At 35.5% G+C, this 22,118-nt stretch overlaps 3 protein-coding genes across 3 annotated transcripts; all 3 read right to left on the bottom strand.

Moving 5' to 3' along the window:
- Positions 1–11,627: 11,627 nt before the first annotated feature.
- LOC106709034 (GILT-like protein 1) lies at positions 11,628–13,096 on the bottom strand (the record flags this gene model as incomplete). The annotated part of the gene is made up of 4 exons (XM_014500679.2): positions 11,628–12,027; positions 12,439–12,612; positions 12,711–12,884; positions 13,034–13,096. Coding segments are annotated over 4 exons (639 nt in total), but the record flags the coding sequence as incomplete, so codon positions are not given.
- Positions 13,097–13,651: 555 nt separating this feature from the next.
- On the bottom strand, positions 13,652–15,191 carry LOC106708959 (gamma-interferon-inducible-lysosomal thiol reductase-like). The gene is made up of 5 exons (XM_045684540.1): positions 15,122–15,191; positions 14,927–15,009; positions 14,696–14,848; positions 14,200–14,385; positions 13,652–13,944 (listed from the first exon to the last, which is right to left on the bottom strand). The coding sequence occupies exons 3-5, from the start codon at positions 14,759–14,761 to the stop codon at positions 13,720–13,722; spliced, it is 477 nt and encodes a 158-aa protein (XP_045540496.1). The 5' UTR covers positions 14,762–14,848; positions 14,927–15,009; positions 15,122–15,191; the 3' UTR covers positions 13,652–13,719.
- Positions 15,192–19,729: 4,538 nt separating this feature from the next.
- Positions 19,730–21,414, bottom strand: LOC106709028 (gamma-interferon-inducible lysosomal thiol reductase-like). Its single transcript, XM_014500673.2, has 5 exons — positions 21,254–21,414; positions 20,796–20,872; positions 20,575–20,727; positions 20,262–20,432; positions 19,730–19,990 (listed from the first exon to the last, which is right to left on the bottom strand). The coding sequence occupies exons 1-5, from the start codon at positions 21,330–21,332 to the stop codon at positions 19,745–19,747; spliced, it is 726 nt and encodes a 241-aa protein (XP_014356159.2). The 5' UTR covers positions 21,333–21,414; the 3' UTR covers positions 19,730–19,744.
- Positions 21,415–22,118: the final 704 nt, after the last annotated feature.

The following is a 22,118-nucleotide window of genomic DNA, read 5'->3' as shown; positions in this document are numbered from 1 at the left end:
AAATATATTCTTTCAATAACTTATTTCGACTAAATGCAATACCGATAGGGCCACGTCAGTCATGTAATATAAATATATCTATGTTCTTTTATAATGTTATACTATAAAGTGTATGACCACACACATATTCTTATTTCAGTAATAATTCTTAAAATTGAAATGATTGATAAATGCAATAAAAAGTGAAATACGACTGTTACATTTAACATTTAGCCGTGAAAAGGTTTTACAAGTGCGTCTATATTTGAAGCGCACCCATTGAAGCGGCCTACATCATCATTTATGATCATGCTCGCAGCTCTAACGTTAGCCAGTCAACCGTTGCGTTGATCCACTGACCTCAATTATAACGTTGAATTGTGAAACTTCAGGATCGGTTCCCTGTTTTAATTGATTCGAGAGCGATTCGCTCTATTTATACTTTGTGGGTAGCTGTGGGTACCTTGGCTACATCAAAGATTACCAAACTTTATCCTTATATAACCCCTGACAAAACTTTTTCTGATTTTGGTTACATTTCTTGTTCAACTTGTGAAACTCTTTTTTATTCTTCGAACTCCCTTTACTCATTTCATTTTTATCTCTTCTATTTCTTCTAAGTAATTTTCCGTGAACCCCAAGGCGTCCGCGTGTACCACTTTGGGAATCACTGAGCTAGAAGCTGAGAAAGAGCATCGTGTAGCGATAGGTCAGAAGCTGTCACGTTTATGTGATGATTTATATCGTTCAGAGTATATGCGCTTATCGCCCGACCCGTCGGTTCTTCACCCCGACACGCTCTACTCGTGTCCTGTGAGTAACTACAAAGGAAACAATTTGTACGTAAAACAAATTAATATATAGAACGTAGTTTCCTTTAAGCGCTAAAATAATTTTGTGTGCCCAAATGATAAACTGTGTGATAAGCGGTGGTACTTTTGTGAAAGCGGTGGAACATTTTCGTTAGTATATTTAAATTTAGATCAGAGCAGGTCCACGCTCACTTGCGGCTGTAGCGCCTATCATGATGTTTGAGATTGTGTACAAGGTTTTATCATTCTACATTTAAATTTGTAATTGTTTACTTTCTTAATAACTTTGTCAGCGGCAAAAGTTTTAGAAAATAGAAAACGTTAATTAAGTACTTCTTTAAAAACATAAGAAGAACAAATTACGTAATTGTTAATTTAAAAGAAATCAATAAGCCCGACTGTCAGTATCTCATAATTATGAACATCAGAGGAAGAATATGAATCAAATTACAACTAACTCATCAAAATCATGTAGGCCATAGATCACGATAGATTGGACGAACATAAAAACCCAAAACTGACCATCCGTATATGGTATTTTCGATTTTAATCATGTATAGTTCTCGTGGTATGGCGATAAAACACTTTGACTACATATATTAAGAAGTTATAAGTGGTTATAACAATTGTTCGGTATCATATATTGCAGGGAAACGTGATTGACATGTCGCCCGGTCGGCGAAACTGACAATAGCAAAACAGTGATTTACGATAGTAACATTAACACGAACCAGCAATCTTATCAGTTCATTGATTGATGCCTCACTGGCATGTGCGATACTTAGTTGAATGAAATACGACCGAACAAAATACACAAAAACAAAGTAATTTCAAGATAGTTTTAACACATTTAATGGCAGAGACGTTTGCAACTTAATTTTAATGCATGAAAATTGTAGTTCCATTGAATGTGTTAAATTAGAAATTATAGTAATGAATGATCGAATTCGTTCTTTGCATTGATTGGATATGAAGTCTTCAATGCTGTTCGTTAGACGTTGTTTACAAATACTGGTCCATTCAAATCTGAAGCGTGTCGCGGCTAGTAAGAGGAATTGCATGAGTGCATTATTACATCGTGCCGTGATGACGAATGCAAATGCAGTACAACTCACAGTGGCCTGGTATGCTCGTGTTACCAACTCCGGATTCCACTAATTGATAATAATTAACACGTGACAGATACTCCGCCAAGTTGTTCGTTGTCTATGCCTTCAAGTTGATTTCTCCGTAAAAGTTTGACATTGGTAAAAGATTTATGATTATTATATGGAACTTTCTTATTTTCAAGTTGGTACGTCTCCATCTAACTTTGGACATTGCGTGAAAGGCGGCATATCTTTTTTAGCGAGTCTATGAGTAAATTATTTTATTTTATAAAAAAAAACCTTAGGTATGAAACGATAAGATTACGCAGAGTAATTTTCGCGAAGGCGTATTAATGTTGTCTGTGCCCACGATTTCTTATGACGCAGAACACTGAAATATCAATGCCGTAATGCATTTCTTAATAACATACATTTTGCATATCTTTTGACCTTTTGTTTCGCAGGTGCTAAACTTTAATATAAATGTTACCTTAAATTACGGTATTTATTACGTAAACTAATTTTTTACATTTTTTTGAACTGTCATGTCATTAACTACTTAGTTTACGCTATAATAACAAGCTGAAGAATGGCTAAGCTTACTTCCTTACTATCTGACACTAATCGTTGGTTTGTGAGACCAAAAATGTATAAAACAAAAGTCATCTCTGTTTTGTCCAAGATAATGAGAGGGATGACGATGTGTTTAATTCAGGCATTTTGGTCTCAGAAACCAACTATAAGCTAGCTTTTTCCCTGTCATATAATCGTAACGAAAATAGAGATTTGTGAGATCACTATTGCAATATTATACAGGAGATTGAAGAAACAGCCTTGAAAATAGCTATAGTCGAAGGATTTGATTGTATAGATGTGCGGGTTGGCTACCGACGGACGCTCGCCTGTGCGCGACGTGCGCTGCTTTGTTAATTTGACCATATTATTGTTAGGTATCAATTCAGACCTCCATACCATGCGACGTTCGTAGCATACGATTAAAGCCCTTCGTACACAAGGCAACGTAAATTTTTGAAATCCGACGATTTTAGACTTACGCTATACAGTTACATGGAGGCTTGGATACAGGTGCTCGTCGTTGATATTTTGTCCTTTTGTCGCCAAAGCCAGTGAGTGACTCGCAGCTCGTTTGTCAAGATCGTCTTGAGTAAAGTCGCTGCAATTTTCAAGATGGCGAAGCAAATCTATACAGTTGACATGTAGTCGCTCTGTCTATACTGTACGTACGACGCGCGTCGACGATTCAACGTTGTGGATACGATGCGCGCGCTGCTCCATTTTCTCGATGCAACTATACATGATTAGTTTTGACGATTTCCGTTGCCTTGTGTACGAAGGGGCTAATAGTTAACGTGACTTGCTATATAGTTCCAATTAACTTATAACTGGCGACAATGTTATAGGTAAATTTGAATGTGATTTCTCTCACATTTTTTATTGTTTATTTATAATAAGCCATTTAACATTGCATCTAGTCGTAAATATTACGTCATCTAAATGCAATAAGCTTAGCAATCAAAACTGACTATTTTGAATTGTCATATACTGTACTGCCTCGTTGCGTCCCTCTAGTATCTAATTTGTAATTTAGTCGAGTGCGTTTTATTAAATTTGAATGAGGATATCGTTATATTGTAACGACGTATTTGGCATATAAACAAGAGGTTTATTTTGACGGTTTAGTAGCATTGTGTGAGGTACCTACATAGTGAACGAGACGTGCCTTATGCGTAAGCGCATCGGCGACACCCGCATACGCGGCGCAGTAGCGCAGCGGACAAGTGATTCACCGTTGTGACGTCATCGCCGAGGCGCGTCCGTCTCCTTCCACGATGTTCCATTCCATCACATTACATCGAAACTCAATAAATGCGAAAACTAATGCCTGTTGATGCACCCGCCTTCATTCTTATGTTAAAAGTATTCAAGTCTCTCCATCTGGCCTCGAGAATTGCGCGTTCTTAATGCATTAACACCAGTACAATGATTCAATGCGTGCGTATCGCAATAACTATAGTGAGAAGTGAGATTTCCTAAAACCAACCTTGCTTTTGAATTAATGAAATTATAACGCTGTTAATGACGACTGACCTTTCAACATCCGACCTAGATGTTGATTATCTTCCTTGTGGTTTTAAGTTTTACATTACGTATCGGTACTTAAACTCTATTATAGACGTTGGACGATTTGATATTTTTAAACAGATAATCGGTTGACTATATATATAGAGTCGTACTAAAATTCGAAGTCTTAGTAAAGAGATGAAAATATACAATGAAATCCGAACGCATAATAATTTTGATTATGATATAATGATGGTTGTGGAAATATGCAGGAACTTAATTTCAGTGTCCACTTTACAATGTATGTGTAACTCGCGCAGTATGTTTCGTAACTGAACAACTGTAGACATTAGTAGATCATGGTGTGTTTAAAAAGCGTATACTATCGCCATCTATGGATAATATTATGCTTTACGAAACAATCCGCGACAAATGTTATTGAAATTTTACTTTATAAAAGTTACTTAAAGAAATACATGTTCATAATTTTGTTATATAACGTATGGTAAATTATTATGTCATGTCATCAAAATTTAAATATAATATGTTACAACTAAAGGAGGATAATGGATAAGTAGGTATATGTCTTAGTAAGACTTGTTAGGTATAAACATTGTTGTTTATAATCAACTACTGTGCTCAATTAACAGAAAAGGTATGACATTTAGCTTGCACTTGTAGTGAATCAAAATAAACCTTTATTTCTTTTTGTTTTCGTGTGTTAAAGTAACAACAATTTAAAATAACTTTGGTATATCGACAACATGTTATGATTGATTTTATTTACAAATTTTAATATCAAATATCAATTAATTCTGTATGTTCGTATCAGTATGTAGCTATAGAGAGCTGTGTAACCTCACTCTGCTGTAAATGACGCACGGCACTCAACTCACCGGCAGCTGAAGATGTTTAAAGTTGTCATTTAATCTTTCCGGTGATAATAAGACTATAATTACTCATGCATATGAAAGATATACGTTGAACTGAATTAAACATCAACTATATATACATCCAACATACTTACAACGCGTTAAAAGCATAAACATAATAATATAAAAATGTAATTATCATGTCGAGCGATTTTTTTTGGTAAATATTCGTATTATTATTATAAACTAGCTTTTGCTCGCGACTCTGTATGCGTGGAATTTAAAAAAAAAAACTTAAATAGTTGCGTATGTGTTCTTCCAGACTATATTCTACACCTATGGCAAATTTCATCGAGATTCGTTAAGCCGTTCTGGAGATACCATCTAACAAACATCCATCCATCTAAACATTCGCATTTATAATATTAGTTAGATAACCAAGGTTTGTATTTCATAGAGGCTGTAACTGTAAAGAAGTATCCGTTTCAAGTTTTCCTCATATTGATTTTCTTATTTGTCTGGATAATGAATGGTTGTTCTTGTTGCAGTTATGAAATATAGTAATTTGCCAAACGGGACTGTCGATAGGAGAGGTATCAAATTGCCGCTTTTATGCTGTAAACTCATTACTTGTCTGGCTGCACGTGGCCGGCTGGCACGCGTCACTGGGCGTGCTGCCAAGTGGACGGCCGCGGTCGGAGCATGTTGCTGCCGTGCTAACGCGACATTCTCGTCCCTTTTCTACTTATAGATTTAGACAAGAAGGGAGAACGCGTTTGTGTAAAACTAGAGTTATTATAACCTTCATAGTACATTGCGGCGACACGAAGACTGCTCGGGTGCGGGACTCGGTTCTCGGCGTCTGCGGGGGCTGCGGGCTGCGGGTTTCGGGCTCACCAGGGCTCACCCTCCTTTAACAAAAGGGAGTAAAAGTTTTTTGTTTTAGATCGCAATGAAATTTTGTTATGGAGCATTCTAAGAATTTTAGTTCAAATAAACTTCTTTGTGAATAACACGAGTTACACTTTAGTCAAGATTTTTCTATTCTTCCCTATATTAGGCATGGGAAACAAGATGACCAAGTGACTGACCAAAAAGAACCGAATGTGTGACCATTGTTTAAATTCAACGACATGAAATTTATAGATATTGAGGCAAATTAATAGTTTTGTATTATTTTGATATAAATGGTTTTTTATTTAGCGCTTCAAACACATGCATGTACTCGTATATTATAGGAAAATAAAGAGACATGTCGTGACCTTGCGGTGGCGGCACGTTAGCGGACAGATGAAGTGCCCACTGCCCGCTGTCCGTTGGTCGGTGCGATGGACGCAAACACCATCATTTACATAACAATGTTAAAATCATTGGCCTTGCCGCGCTTCGTGATCCTATAATCTCCAATGTAATGTACATACACATTTAATATTACTTTATTTACTTAGAAAATAAAAAAAACATTCTAAGCTTCACATTGTTAAACTAGAGTTAACAAAAATTATACCAGCAGGTACTATAGTATACATGTTATGTTTACAATACAATTAACATAATAACTTATAGGTTAATTAGCAAAATATACTCTTAATACTTATTTTAATTAAGTTATATATCAGAGTAGTTTAATACATAATACAACGAGCTTCACGTACATAACACGAGCGAAGCAGAGTTGCGGTTATGTGGTCTGAAGTACATATCTAATAACTGTTTTGTCGGTTACAAACAAAATGCTCGCTTCAGCTTATCGGTAATAAAAATACTTAAAGATACTTACACAATAAAAAAGATCCTTGATAGTTGATACTAAAATGTATATACAAATATACAATCTTATTACTTAACACAACTCAGTAAAATTCAAAACAGCAGAATGGATATGGATGGATGGATATTTGTTAGAATTTATCTCCAGAACGGCTGCATTGATCTCGATGAAATTTTATATAGATGTAGGACGCAATCTGGAAGAATACAAAGGCTACCTGTGGTTCTGGAAATCAGTACGCTTCGCGTGGTATACGTTTGATTCACATATTTACTTGATAACTCCGCAACGATCCCACAGATCTTATTGAAATTTGGCTCTGATATACCTATAGAACATAGTCTCAAGTAACATATGAGATCATTTTCACCGTTTGCAAGTTGCGAGCAAAAGCTAGTATATAATATGATTCTTTTGCTTCGCGACAATATTTTTTAGGTGGTCATGTTATTTCTACTATGGAGTCGTTACTGAATTGAAGTTTTAGAAAAAGTTGAAGTGCAGATTATAAGGCAATAAGGCTTAATTAATTATTATATTATGAATAAAGCTATCCCCAGCTATATTACAACCATAGATATATGTATAACCTATAGATGGAGTGTTTCATACAGGTTTGACGTGTAATCTAGAGACTATTTTCGAAATGGCATTTAGTACTGTAAATGATAACACTAAAGGAATTTACCTTAACAGAAGGTATTCGGAGACCATTTTTTCGCCTTGTTATCTCAACTCAACTTTAGAAAACAAAATATAACATGTATAGGTATTCAATTATAGTCCAAAGTACCTTTTATATATACGTTGATACATAGTTCATCTAGTAGGTAAACACGTATAGTTTTTGCGGTGGCCGGTTCGAATTTCTACCGGGTTGTCAAGGTGTCCGGCCGACGTGACTAATGAGCCGTCACATCGGGGCTCACTGCATCGGACACAACAAAAACTTCGTGTTTCCTACAAATTATATTAATTATATTTTCCTCGTCGTTATTTCCTTAACATCAATCATGAGTTTCTCGAAGTAATTAGCAACTATTGTTTAAATATACAAATACAATTAATGAAAACAAAGGACTTACGAGTAGATAAGTAAGTTTGAATGGTATCTGTATGGCAGTGAGTAACCAACGCCATTTCAGTAGGCCATAGCACTTACATATATTAGGTCCTTACATATGAAATTGGCGTTTTGTATGGGAGGAACAAAAAGTCGAATATTTTTTAATATAATATATTTAATTAATCAAAGTATGAACCATTATTTTCTATGCACTTTTGCCATCTCATAGTTAGTTCATTGATCCCTTTACTAAAAAACCAGTCGGACGGGAATCAATAAAATCTTTGAAGGCGATTTGGACTGCCCCATCGGAGTTGAATTTTTTCCCTTGCAAGAAGTTATCCAAATTTCGAAAAAAATGGTAATCTGTTGGAGCAAGGTCCGGGGAGTACGGAGGATGTCTTAGACTTTCCAATTTTCTAATTTAGTAGCCGCAGTGTGTGGTCTAGCGTTGTCGTGAAGCAGCAGTGGCGTGGAGCGATTGACCAGCCTAGGTTGTTTAGCCGCTAGCTTTTCCATCATGGTTTGCAATTGCTGACAATGCCAGTGCTCTGACAGAACTCGTACTCGTAAATAATGCGATATTTTAAGTTTTCCATTTTGTAAAATGAGTGACGCAAACAGAAAAAAACAGAAGAAAAAAAACAAATGAATGACGGTCATCGAACTACAAATACATGAGTCTATAGCTGTACTAATTTCAATTTGGAATTCCTTACCAAAGAGGAGAAATTCGTGATTAAAGTGGCCAGTACGAAAAACGCCAATTTCATATGTAAGGACCTAATATTTGCGACAATCGACATCGTATCGTCATCGACACAATTTTTACTAAAATATGTCCAACTACCGGGCGTAAAGTACACCAAAAATGTTATATTAATTTTGACATTGTTGACGATGGTGATACGATTGTTACAAATATTCGTGCTAAGTCCACAGAACTGTTTATATAATAGTATCCCACAAAATATTAGTTGTAGTTCAGTGAACTAGAATGGAAATCTTGTCGGCAGTGATGTTTCAGTACAATATATTCATAGCGGCTTCGTGTTCTTACGTGTTATTTATGCGTCGCTTGTCTGTTACATATTTTAACGATACGATAACAGATAAAATATTACATTAGTGTATATTTTATTAAGGAAAAATGTTGTTAATTTATTTACATACTCTTTTTAGTTATTGATTTGATCTATGGGTTAAAATAAAACAAACTAGGTAAATTTGATGCTGGATTTTTGCGATCTGTAAATGCACCGCTGCCCCTGAGAAATAAACCTGAGCATGTGGGAGAGGGTGACGCCCTCCGTTATTCAAGCATCCTTAGCTTGAACCCTAAATATTTAGCCCTAAGTTCATTCATCGGATTGAAAGAAATGATTATGACTTGTATTACATTAAATAGTGTTCTATAAAGTTGTAATGAATTAATACAGAGGTTGTTTTACCTTTAATCTAAATTCCAATTAAATTTCCTATCGTTTAGAAGATTTCTACAATATGTCTATTCACAATATGACTTACTTTACTATTATTTATCTCATTAAATTAAGCAATTATAATAAAACAGTAAGAAAGTACTCAAGTTCACTAAAGGCCAGTTAGCGATTAGATTCCTCTAATAAGAATAATTGCGATATATTTAATGCTAGTACTATTTCTTTTCATATTTTAATTAATATACGACTATCAAAGCCCGTATAAAAATACTAATGTATCCGCATGGAATAGTGCTAACCGCGGAAACGCATACAGAAGGTATGCAACTATGATGCACTTTCTATGAAAATAATGTATGCTTGGAGTTGAATAAAAAACGCGGAGCACTCACTACGACGGTTCGGGAAATACTGCTGCTTTTTATTCTTTAATTAATCATATTTTACACTAGCTAATGATAATTTAACAAACTGTGGTTTTACACTTACTATTAGCGTTGCCAGGCGTCCGGATAAAGCCGGACATAGTTAGGCTTTTTGATTGCGTGTCCGGCCAAAATAAACGGTTTTCGTTAGGCTTTTTACATTTCCCAAACGAGAGTGTACCTATTAGTACTGAGACAAAATCCTAAATAATATTTGGTGTCCGACCTTACTACCCAAATGTCCAGCCAAACTGGCTGGTCTGTCCAGCTAGTAGGTTTGACGACCTGGCAACCCTACTTACGATTGTAAATGTGACGTGCCAAACTGGCAGGAGACGATGTGTAATCATTTCCAATTTACCAACATGAAAGATTGTTTCTTAGGCTTTTTGTTGGTGTTAATATATATTTTGACTAACAAGCCTACGGCTCTCAATATTGAAAAATATACAAACCTTATAAATATACCTTAACCTATGAGTAAACTGAGATTTTGACGTCAAACACCATTTATTTTAGTTAAGTATGCAAGTGTGGTTGGAATTTTTTTTCCTTATTGTTTGTGTCTGTGCCATTTCTTACTTATTTCTTTACTAAATTGTATTTAATTATTTTGTTGTCTTACAATCATAACACATAGTCAAAACAGTGAAATTGCACTCATATTAAAATGCCGTAAAATTTAACTGCCGGCTGTCCGGTGTGCCTGTGTAATTGTAAAAATGGTGTTTAAAGTTGTTAGCGTCCGCCTCGCTAAGACTGTAGTTCGAATAATTGGCCCTTTGAGTATTTGTAACATTGTTCGAACTATGTCAGAGAATTAATTACTTTGATTCCAGACGGAGCCAGCAAAACTTAACAATTCAACAGAAGTTAACAGTCTAGTCTGTACCTCACAATATCTGAATAGCAATTATCATACATATTTGTGTTATTATTAACTTATCGATATCTGTTTATATTACACGTGGTATGGTTGAAGCATTTGAATTTTCAATAATTGCTTTAAAACAAGCGCGTTGTTTATTATTCAACACTATGAAGTCCACTTTAAAAGAATAGGTCCATTATTGTAAGTTTCCAGGTATACTAACGCGCGCCTCGTAGCAGTGGCCTTTAAAAATTTATTGTTACTTCTTTAAAACAGTCGTAATAATTTACGAGTATGAACGCACTGGTCTCTTAGTCATAAGAAATGAATATTTGAAATGTTTACAAAATGAATCACTATAACGTGTTCCGTTTTCATTCTGTTCATATTAATCTTGAAATTTCTTTAGATGTTGCAATAAAATTGCATTTTGTGTATTAAAGGAAACGAGCGTATTAAGTTTTAAATTTATCCCAAGGCATATGTATTTAAAATAGAACTAAAAGAGATGACTTTTTAATGTTATTTCGATGAAGACCCTGTTAATAATATAGCTGCAATTATTTGCAATTGAAATTATGCAAATATAGTTGTTGCCGGAGATTCATTACTCACGCAATTAAAAAAAACATTTAATAAGTAGCCTATGTGTTCTTCCAAGCTACCTATATTTTTTACATCTTTGCAAAATTTCAGCGAAGTCCGTTTAGCCGTTCTGGAGATACCTTCAAACAAATATCCATCCATCTAAACTTTCGCATTTATAATATTAGTGAGATGGAGACATATTGACAGACAAAGCAAAACCTGCATCCAAAAAAAAACTTATTTTTGTTGGATTATTTCGGCAATGCGTGTTCGCTGTTAATTGATATTAAAAATGGGTAAACTGTGTTCTGTAAGATTTATTCGTATCTATGTCAAATATGGAAATCGAAACTTCCATTCTGACAAATTGTAGAAAGGGTTTTTTTTAATAGAGAGCTACAAATTAAAAGAAACAGCATGGCTTGCAAGCATGCAACTACCGAGATAAAGCGCCTGGTTCACAAATGCTTTTATGTCTACCCCATCTTGTGAACGTGTCTATAAATTTGCAGGCGCATAAGTAGCAATGCTTTTATCTCATTGGATTTATATCCATCATAACATCACGAATCGAATTATTACAAACAAAAACAATGTACTTAAGTTTATTTTATGTAATATTGTATGCTTGTTATATGCGACACTGTTGTACTGTAACTTTGAATGTTTTAGATTAGGCAATTCTTTTACGGCGAGTCTCGAGTGTCGTAACACTTGTTATACAACTATAATCACTTTTATACATTTTAAAACAAACATAGATAAAAATAATGATCTTATATGTACATTACGACAGTTGAAATTCACGATTTGAATATTTTACACTCGGTTGGAGGTGTTTTAAGGATAGCACAAATGTCACCTATCAAATTGGTACCATTACTTCGTACTCCATTGATCAGGATATGTGGTACGTATGAAAATTTCGTCATCCTCGTCCGCTGTCCGTAATAATTGTGCAAGAAAGTCCCTGTGTTGTTGCTCGCACATTGTTTGATTGTTTTGACGTTTAAAGCTAATGCTCTGCCGCACTGCAAACATCGTTCAAATTATTTATCATTCTAACAGTTGATTTCTGAGACCAAAATCTCTGTTTGAAACATATCGTCATCCTTGTCATTATCTTTGACAAAACAGAGATTACAATATGTTTTAAACGAGGATTTTTGTCTCAAAAACCCACGGTAAGTTATACAATATACTCGTTAAAAACTATTGTAACAATGCCTTAATTAACTAAAAGACTAACAGTGGCCTTAAATAAGAAAAACATTTAAATGTTGAAAAATGGAACAATTAAGTCTTTAGAGAGGGTTGAGTACTTCTAGAAATAGAAGTTAGAAGAAAACATTGAAAATGGTGAAAATACGACGTTATTTACGTTTTGATTTAAATAATTATGTTGTAAATAATCAAAAACTACGGGATTACAGTTGTTTTACCTTATCCGCAGCTGTATCGTCTGAGCCTCGGCCCGAATGGTCGTAATCCATTAGACATGCGTTAAACACATGTGCATTTTTCTCAGATGGAAAAATATTCAATGCACACGCATGCAACTTGTTGCCGTAGCATTCTAAGGGGCCATGTTGACAACGAAATGCATAATATTCGGGCTGAAACACAAATAAAAACATTTTTTAAAATCTTTTTTAACTATCTCATTTATGCGATATCACGTTACTTCTGGTCAATAATTTTGGTCTATACTTACAGTGTCTACAACTTTCGTAGTGGCCTTCCCGTATGGTATTAAACGCACGTCTAAATACTCTTCAAACAATTCGTACGCGGCGGTCAGTTGTGTGGTGAAGAAGTCTCTAGAATCTTCGCATAAGCTCTCGTAATATACCATCACGTAAACTGTTTCTAAAGGCTGTGACGTAAGCTGGAAAACTCATACTTTTGATGTCAAATATAAAGGTGTTTTATAATATTACAATAACAGTGCGTACGCAATTATAAGGAAATTGTCATTGATAGATTATTATTGGAAACTTTATTTTTTTAAATAAAATAAGACATTTTACGACTTACACTACTTCTTCTAAATGACTTCAAATGCAACAATTTATTGTATTGTAACAAACGTTCCGAAGATAGAATTTTTTAAAGTAATAAAATTATATAAATTAATTAAATTACAATGTTATTCTTACCTAAACTTCCACCTATTTGTTGTCCGAGAAATAATAAAATTATAAAAATAAACATCGCATTAACATTAATAAAAGTAGAAAAGATAAATATTTTTAATCACGCAATGCATGCTTGAGCTATAAGAGCGACATCACTGCTAAATGCAGTTCGAAGCTTTTATAAAACGTTCTGCAGTTGATAAGGGACCGTGACTGAATGAATTTTATTTAATTCTTCACCGCATACGGCATAATTAAATTCTCTCTATCGCTTGACATGCGCGTAAAGGCATAACCAATATGAAATTGTTTTTAAAATAATAAATTGCATGTAATGCGATGTAAAACAATAAATATTGTTAATACACATTCACGGCAGTTATTGTTTAAATAAGTACCTTACTATTGGTTTTTAAGTTTATCGTTAAAAAAAATCCATTTCATATTAAAAACACTCTATTTAAATTATCCAGAGAAAACTCAAGTTAGGGTTAAATGATTCTTAATCACAGCTGTCTAGTTTAAAATAATGTAATAATACGTATATTCATATTTAGTAATTATTTGTACATATAACTCGTTCGTTCAGTGCAGCTTGAGGCAGGCGGCAGGAGGCTTGCTGAAGGCGGCGCATACGTTGCGCATTAAATTATCACCTTTGCACGGGCGCCCGTTGATTAAGACGTACGGCACGTTTTTATAATTCACCTTTGTACTTTCGTCACCGAAGAATTTAAAAAGTTCATCACCTGTACTTGATTTAGCACACTCTTTTATCGATTCAGTATCCACTTTGTATGTTTTGCCACACTGAAACATAATTTTTAACAGAGATATACTTTTATTGCTTTTTTTAAATACTTTGCGACATCCTTGTAGCGTTTAATCTAGCGATGGTTAGCGGTGAGCAATGAACACACTGGAGACTATGAGAGATAATGTGAATAGAAATTAATTTTAAAATAAGCCTCACTGAATGTATTCCTACAACACTCCTGGAAAGAACGACACCTCATACTTTGAAATCAGTTAAGTAATTTAAAACGTCGTGTAATGATGACTTACTACATCAGCGGAATGGTCGTCGGAGCCATGACTGCCACCTTTAAGGCTCATCATACAAGTGTTAAATACCAAAGCTTGAGTCCTGTTGCCCATCAGAGCAAGGGTGCAGGCGTGCAGCTTGTTGCCGTAACACTCCTCGGGACCGTGCTGGCATTTGAACTCCGTATGCCCTTGATTATTTACTACCTAGTAGTTAAAATATATTGTAACTATATCAAATTAAAGTTCTACAAATTTATCTGGCCCGGTGAGAGAGGCGTTGTTAACGCGGTAAATTCTGGCAGAAAATATGGAAACCCTACTTACACATAGTAAATTAGACACGAAGAAAAACCTAACAACTAAGTAAGACAACTACCGACAAGGATCCCGTGGCACTTTTTGACGTTGACAGGGGGCGCTAATGAACTGTTGTAATTTGTTCATTTATGCATACGGGGTCAAATAAGTCTGTCCGACTGTATACTTAAAATAACAGTAACTTTAGATACTTTACTTGCGCGTTTCCGAATGGATAAGTCATAACCCTTATATTTTTATTTAATATTTGTACAACAGGCATTAAAATGTGCTTGTGAAAATTTTTACATTCTGGACTTAAAGATTCGTAGAACACTTGGATCACTACTCTCTCCTTGGACCGGAACGTCTAGAAATGTACATAGTTATAAGATCTTATTAACTTTGAATTAGTGTTCAGTGTGATTCGTAAATTGTTTTAGACTACCTGTTCCACGGGACTTAAGGCATCGCCGTCTAAAAATTTTAATGCTTCTTCAGTTTCATTGAATTTATTTGATGTATCAAAATCTGCAAGCGATACTGTAGTTAGATTACGGATGTTTATTTTACTTATATAGATTCATTCCTGAATTTAATAAAAGCCGCCTAGATATATGGATGACCCTTGATTAATGCTTACAATGCTTATGTCGCCTAGCGTATATTAAATTGAATAAAAAATATATAATTAAACATCGGAAAAATATAGGAATCATATTGACATATTTATCGCGTCACTTTGACTTTGAAAACGATGTTTTGGCATTATTTTGAGTGTTGTTTGGTGTTGTCATTACTGTGAAATTAATAAGTAGGTTTTATTGACACAATGTTTAGTCAGTTTGTAGCTTACATATATATTATCTTACTTAATTATAAATATATTATATATTTATATTATAATTATAATCTTACTATCTTATTAATATTATAAATGCGAATGTTTAGAATTTAGATGGACGGATGGATGGATGTTTGTTTGAAGGTATCTCCAGAAAGGCTCAACGGATCTCGATGAAATTTGGCATAGATGTAGATCATAGTCTGAAAGAACACATACGCTATTATGTTTTTTTTTTCTAATTCCGTGCGGACGGAGTCGCGGTCGACACATAGTATATATATATATATGTCGCAATCAGAAGAAGAAATCAACTTTGATAAATCGAAATTAGAACACGAGCTGTGTTCGAAGAGACTTCTTGTACGATGCGCATCTGACATTAGTCATTCTGGAAATATGGTTCGTAGCTAAAGCATTGTTCGTTGTACATGAGCCTGTGAATCAATTATAACGAGTTGAGAAGTGATAAGCAGTCTATTCCTTGAATCCGATATTACCCATAGCCGCCCACAAGTGATCTCAATCAACAATAATTCTGATAGCGAGCCACCCCGGCCGTTATCAGAAGTGGGATCAGTATCGGTTCAAGTCGTAATTGAGAAAATGGAGATGAGCGCAATTTTTTTCAGTTGGTATTTGTGAAATTCTCCGTGAAATATGACATTGAGAAAAGAAAAGAAATAACATGACGTTTCCGTCCGTCATTAAAGAAAATTATTCCGACTACGCAATTAATTTGGTAGAACGTAAGTAAGAAACATTGATGTGGAAGATTATGAGAATATTATTTGATTTTGTGTACGATCTAGAGGTTTCAGCAACTAAATACGTAAACGAAGTATGCATGGGTCGCTACGCAGCAGTACGAGGTATACGCAGACCGATACAAGTGAGCCGCTAACGTAATTTGGGAATCCTATGGTACACAATAATTTGAAGAAAACTATTTCGAAGATAAATTACGAGAAAAGAAAGAAAAATCCAACGCGCATGCGTGGATTCATGACATTATGCTTCGAGAAACCAAATGTCAAAAGAAAATAATTGAAAAATTATAACGTTGATATTGCAGAACGATTACGTAAAAATGTATTGCTACATTAATAATAACAAGCCACTTTAGACATTGGTTCGGCATGGGCATTGAATCACTATTTGGAGCAGAGGTGAATAAAACCGGATAGCCGAAATCCACCTCAACCAATCTTAAGGACAAAATAATTCAATGCGGGTTAATACGGAAGTCCAAAATGATCATCAACAATTAAGAAACGATATTCTAGATCAGAATGAAACGAATTGAAATTGAAAAGAAAGAATGATGGCTTTAAGAGCAAGATGACGCAAGGGGTTAGAGGTCTCCCAAAAGTAGTTGGGTCGTGCAACCTATTGAATGCTTTGAATGCATTCTGCGTGAATGTGTGTTCTTTCATATCAACAGTTCATAATCATCCTACATGTGGTGTCTTCACTTAATCATCCGGTGAGTTCGTTTCTGTACTATTTTGTGTGTTTTAGCTGTTATGCTATTGGGCACTAGTCGTAACGTATTCTAGTAAAGTTAGATAATTTAAAACTATTGGTTTAATGTGTGGCACCAAAATAATAGTTCAATTAGTATTTCGGTTATTTGTGCAATGCAGTTATGTTCGGAGTTATTTGGTGAGTCGGTTATTTTACATTTCGGGGTTTTTATTTGTCATTAATCAATAATGTCATGTCAATTTTGTAATTAAAGGATGTTGTTCTCAATGATTGACGATTCAGAAAAATGAAACTGATTGTCAAAATTTTAAAAATATAGCGAGTTCTTTGAATGTCAACTGACATGACCCTGACAGTTTTAATGAAAATTATTTAAACAGAAATGAATTAAATCTTGTAGCTGTTTCTTAAAAGCGAAAATGTGTTTAGACGTGATTAGATTTGACAGATAGTAAACTCTTCTCGGTCTGAAGTTCAATTAAATTCATTTTCTTGTTTGTGGCTTTCCCTTAGCGGATTGGCCCTTCGGTCTTTAGTTACTATTGCAAGTAAACAAATTGTTTGTTGACATTAACTAGTTCAAACGGTTCCGTGTCTAGGTGTTAATGTGGGTGTCGTAAAGATGTTAGTAAGAATTAACAAGTGCAATTCAGTAAAATCGATAAAAACGGGTTGGCATTGATATTAAATCTTTGGGTTTTAATGTAATCACAATATGCTTACGAGAATTTGAATCTGGTGCCTAGGAGCTATGCTTGCTAAGAAAAAAGAGCTTTTAGAGTTTGCTACTAACTGAATGAAAATATGGCATGTAATTACAGGATGTTTTCATTACGAATATTTTGTTTCTTTACCGATTATTTTTCCTTTACTTAACGTCAAAACTTTAAAATCTGTAAATTGTGAATAAGGAAGTTTGACTTCTACTAAATTTATGAAGTAAATCTTTGAAATGATGTTGTCGACGTTATCGTACGAAATGACATTTGGTGCAGATGGTTTGATTGTTTGAGCCATGTTGCCATGAGTTAGTAACGGAGAGAATTTTGTATTGGAGATATTAATGTCCTTATGGTCAAACATTCTTACAGTTATTGTGTGACTATTCGACTATTGTTAACTATTCGTAAATCGCAATGATGCGTATGATGTCAAAATAAGACGAGCGGTGTGACACAGTAATCTCTGCGGTTTCGTTTTGTTTTTGCAGATGTACAATATGAAGGAAGTCTGTTATGAGGATAGCACGGGGACGTGCTAATGTCAGTATGGCCGAGACTGGCGGGTTTAAGCCACTGCAGCAGCGTCTGCGTGGCAGCGGTTGGTGGATACCAGCGACGTTTGCAGGATTGCAAAGCTTGATGCAAGATAAGTGGAGTTGATAATGAATTTTGGTGATATTTAGTAAAGCTAATTTGTAACAGAAACTCGGGTAAAGATCTCTATCGGCCGTATTGTGTTCGACCGTACCAGTAGTTATTACGTCGTAACCGTAGCCCTGTGTAAATCGGTATCTCTTGGGGCAGCTCAAGTAGTCCGTGGGTGAGCGGTGCGCGTTCTACTCTGGCGGAGGCCGGGGTCAGGAGGACCGGTTTGTGTAACTGTCATGTCACGGGGTGACAGGCAGGGGTCTCAAGGACCGTGGTGTGGAGCTGTCACATCACAGGGTGACGGGCAGAGGTCTCGAGGACCGTGATGTGGAACTGCCACGTCACAGGGTGACGGGCAGAGATCGAGGTCTGGAGGACCGCAGTGTGTGTGATGCACTGACCTCTATAAATGTACAGGCTGAAAGACGTGGTGTTTTGTGTATTTGATTTTTGATTTTCGCTATTTTGGCGTTGACTGTATTTTTGGTTGGTAGCGGTGGTGACGATTCAAACTAATAATAGAAATAGAATTAACTGTTACTACTGCGCTTTTAGGGCAGAACTAAGCAAAAGCTGTCATTTCCAAGCAAATAGCCTATCCATTTGTACAGATCGGTGGTGTGATATCACGGTAACACACGTGTTTGGTCGGCCGGAGAGCCGTGGAGAGAGATTCGGCGGGAGAGCCGTGGTGAAAGATTCGGCTAGAGAGCCGTTGAGTGAAATTCGGTCGAGAGGCCGTGGCGTTAGAGATCTCACTCGGTGGGTTTCTGGGAGATTGGGAGTAACTAACGTTGTAGAGTATTTAAGTTGATTTTAACGGCGGTGTCCCGTTAGATAACAGAAATTGGGCCAGGAGTGGCCGAGCGTAACAAAATATTTCCTTGAGTTAATGTTCACATGCTAAGAGCACACTGAGACCGGTGTTCGCAATCTAACATCACCCGAGGACGGGTGTTCGCAGGACGGCCGTGTCGCAATCAGAAGAAGAAATCAACTTTGATAAATCGAAATTAGAACACGAGCTGTGTTCGAAGAGACTTCTTGTACGATGCGCATCTGACATTAGTCATTCTGGAAATATGGTTCGTAGCTAAAGCATTGTTCGTTGTACATGAGCCTGTGAATCCATTATAACGAGTTGAGAAGTGATAAGCAGTCTATTCCTTGAATCCGATATTACCCATAGCCGCCCACAAGTGATCTCAATCAACAATAATTCTGATAGCGAGCCACCCCGGCCGTTATATATAAATCAAAGATTTCATTTTATTTTCACCACTGCTTTATATGTTAAGTGTAACTTACCATACCTAGTATTAAATTAACTTGGAAAAAGTATTTGTTGTATTTATTTGTTTCATTTATTTTAAACGTTGTACACACATAATTTTTGTGAAATTACATTTGAAATGCAGCGAGAATGCAAGAACTTAACTCTTTTAGAGTTAATTTCTCCAGTACATCATCAGTATTGTAGTATGTATTGTATTGATTGTTCCGAATAAGTAAACAAGTTCACAAAAGGACATAAATAAAGAGTTTTTGTTTACTTAAAACTTATTTATTTTTCATCCTCGTCGCTCTTAAGAACCTCCACACATGGAGGAGGTGGTACAGTAAAGATCTTACAGACTTTATGCATGAAGTTAGCCCTTGCCCTATGTTTTCCGTTGATTTTGAGGTAAGGAACGTACCTATAGTGTCCCTTGGCACTTTCATCGCCGTAATATTTGAGAAGTAATGTGCCTTTATCGCCTTTCGCGCACTCTTTTATAGAATCTGCATCCACGTTCTGTTCTTTGCCACACTGAAATGATTTCAAATCAAAAATGAATAATGTAGTACCATTTTTCTATTAAATGCATTTTGATTATTAAATTGCCAACGCGGAACTTGTGCGTCGACTTCAACGAACGCTTTTAAAATTATAATTTTGCGTTTAAAATATATGTGCTCTAAACGGCGTATTCTGTATTCTAACTCCTAAATAATATACGGTTTGATCAACATTGTTGATTGTCATGAGTTTCGACATCAATGTTATCTGCTGTTTAAGTTAAGGGACCCTATAGACTAACCTGATCTGCATCGCTATCCTCTGAATTACCGACCATCAAACACGAGTTGAAGACTAGGGCTTGAGTCTTGTTCTGCAGTAAGTCTAAGGCGCACGCGTGCAGTTTGTTGCCGTAGCACTCTGCCCTACCATGCTGGCAGTCGAATACGTAAGATCCATTGCGTTCACTTGTCTGAAATGTATTATTGTAGTTGTTGAAAGTTTACATCATTGACGTTCAAACAATTGAAAAACATATTGTTGTCTATGTATTTTAAAGAGAATGGATGAAAATATGTTACAATAATCACAACATGTAATTCACACAACTTTACCCAAGCGTTGCCGTAGGGATATGTCCGAACGTCCAAGTATTCACCAAGTTCTCTTATCGTAGGTATAAAAACTTCAGTGTAGAATTGTTTGCAGAAACGACACAAGCATTCGTAATACAATTGTATCGATACTTTTTCTTGAACATTGTCGGCCTGAAAGTTATAGTATGGTTTATCAACAATCCATCAAAAGATTCATATCTACACGAATGTACCATTACCTTCTCTGTGATAGTAGTGTTCAAATCTTGCCTTATCGATGTACTATTAATGCTTTGATCCAAATCTACACCAATATCTGTTACAAAATAAATTACAATGTTTGTTACAATCTAAATTAGTCAACTTCCTAATTAATAAATTAAGAATTATTTATTGCTATAAAGATGTAAAAATACGGTATCTGTTATGTCGTGGACATACTCCGAATATTTAGGACTAAGAAGAAACCGATAGACTTTTTGAAAGAAGTCAAGGTGGAAAAGAGTGACGACTAAAATACCAAATGATCGATCTGGAAGACAAAAACCTGGTATGCCAACTCTTCATAAAGTGGGATAAAGACATGAGATGTTGATGATATCCCTTTGTAGATTTCCTAAGTATCACTTCCCTCATATATCATTACATTACAGCACTGAAAATTATAATATTTATATTACAAAACTACATAACTTACTCAGTTGATTTTTACTTGATAATGCACTACATTCACTGCTGAGATAAATAAAACATAACAAGTATATATAAATAGACATATTTGAAATATGAAATGTGATAAAAAAAACTTGCAATAATTAAATATATTTAGTGCGAGATGTTTGCTCATCCACGGATAGTTGTAGACTGTAGTATCGTGTTATCCCAACTGCTTTATATTAAACTATAAATATTGTTGCTATCACATTGTCGGAATTACCAATATTGCAACGATTGTTTATAGTTTTGTATTTGATAACAAAATTCATTTGATAAAAGATTCTTCCTCGTGGTTTTGCGGTGAAAGTCATTCAGGAAAATAAAACGTTGGTAACTTTCCACCATGCCGTAGGGCTTAAGATTGCACCGGTGCGTTCCACCGGAGATCCCGGTGCCCTGCCAGTGGCACTAGAGGATGGCCACCGAGTGGGTTTTAGTGGTAAAACCTCACATAATCCTTTTTCCCTTCAGAAGCAGTGTACCTTTAAGATTTCACCCCCTTGCCCGATACCAAAAAAAGGGCTGAAGAAGAAGGAATTTTCATGGAGGTCCGACTACAATATAAGAACAGCGAGAGGTGAGTTTGCTCTAAAAGCACTTATTAAGACAGTGTTTGTCCACAGCGAAATTGTTTTGGGATGTCGTGTAAATGTCTCGTCCAGAATTATCAGTAAATTTGTGAAAAACCCCACACAGAAATACAATCATGCTGTACCTTGGATGAAGAGTAGATCTGAACTTTATGGTCTAAATGGCAGGTTTGTGCTACTAATTACAGATTATGGTCTTGAGTTGGTCTGTAGAGGCCATGTTTATTTTCCTTTCATTTCCTTCTCATTTCTTTC

Source organism: Papilio machaon, chromosome 2, assembly GCF_912999745.1.
Source record: "Papilio machaon chromosome 2, ilPapMach1.1, whole genome shotgun sequence".
NCBI classification, from domain to species: domain Eukaryota; kingdom Metazoa; phylum Arthropoda; class Insecta; order Lepidoptera; family Papilionidae; genus Papilio; species Papilio machaon.
Note: the sequence above shows the minus strand (reverse complement) of the source record. Positions and strands in the feature narration are given on the sequence as shown.

Excerpts from the sequence above, each read along its gene's own strand:
- LOC106708959 (XM_045684540.1), bottom strand. The coding sequence starts at position 14,761 with ATGCCTGTTGTACAAATATTAAATAAAAATATAAGGGTTATGACTTAT. Across the intron at positions 14,386-14,695 it reads ATCCATTCGGAAACGCGCAA|GTAGTAAATAATCAAGGGCA; the intron begins GTAAAGTATCTA and ends TTTAACTACTAG. Across the intron at positions 13,945-14,199 it reads ACGACCATTCCGCTGATGTA|TGTGGCAAAACATACAAAGT; the intron begins GTAAGTCATCAT and ends ATTATGTTTCAG.
- LOC106709028 (XM_014500673.2), bottom strand. The coding sequence starts at position 21,332 with ATGTCTATTTATATATACTTGTTATGTTTTATTTATCTCAGCAGTGAA. Across the intron at positions 20,728-20,795 it reads ACACTACTATCACAGAGAAG|GCCGACAATGTTCAAGAAAA; the intron begins GTAATGGTACAT and ends TATAACTTTCAG. Across the intron at positions 20,433-20,574 it reads ATCCCTACGGCAACGCTTGG|ACAAGTGAACGCAATGGATC; the intron begins GTAAAGTTGTGT and ends AATACATTTCAG.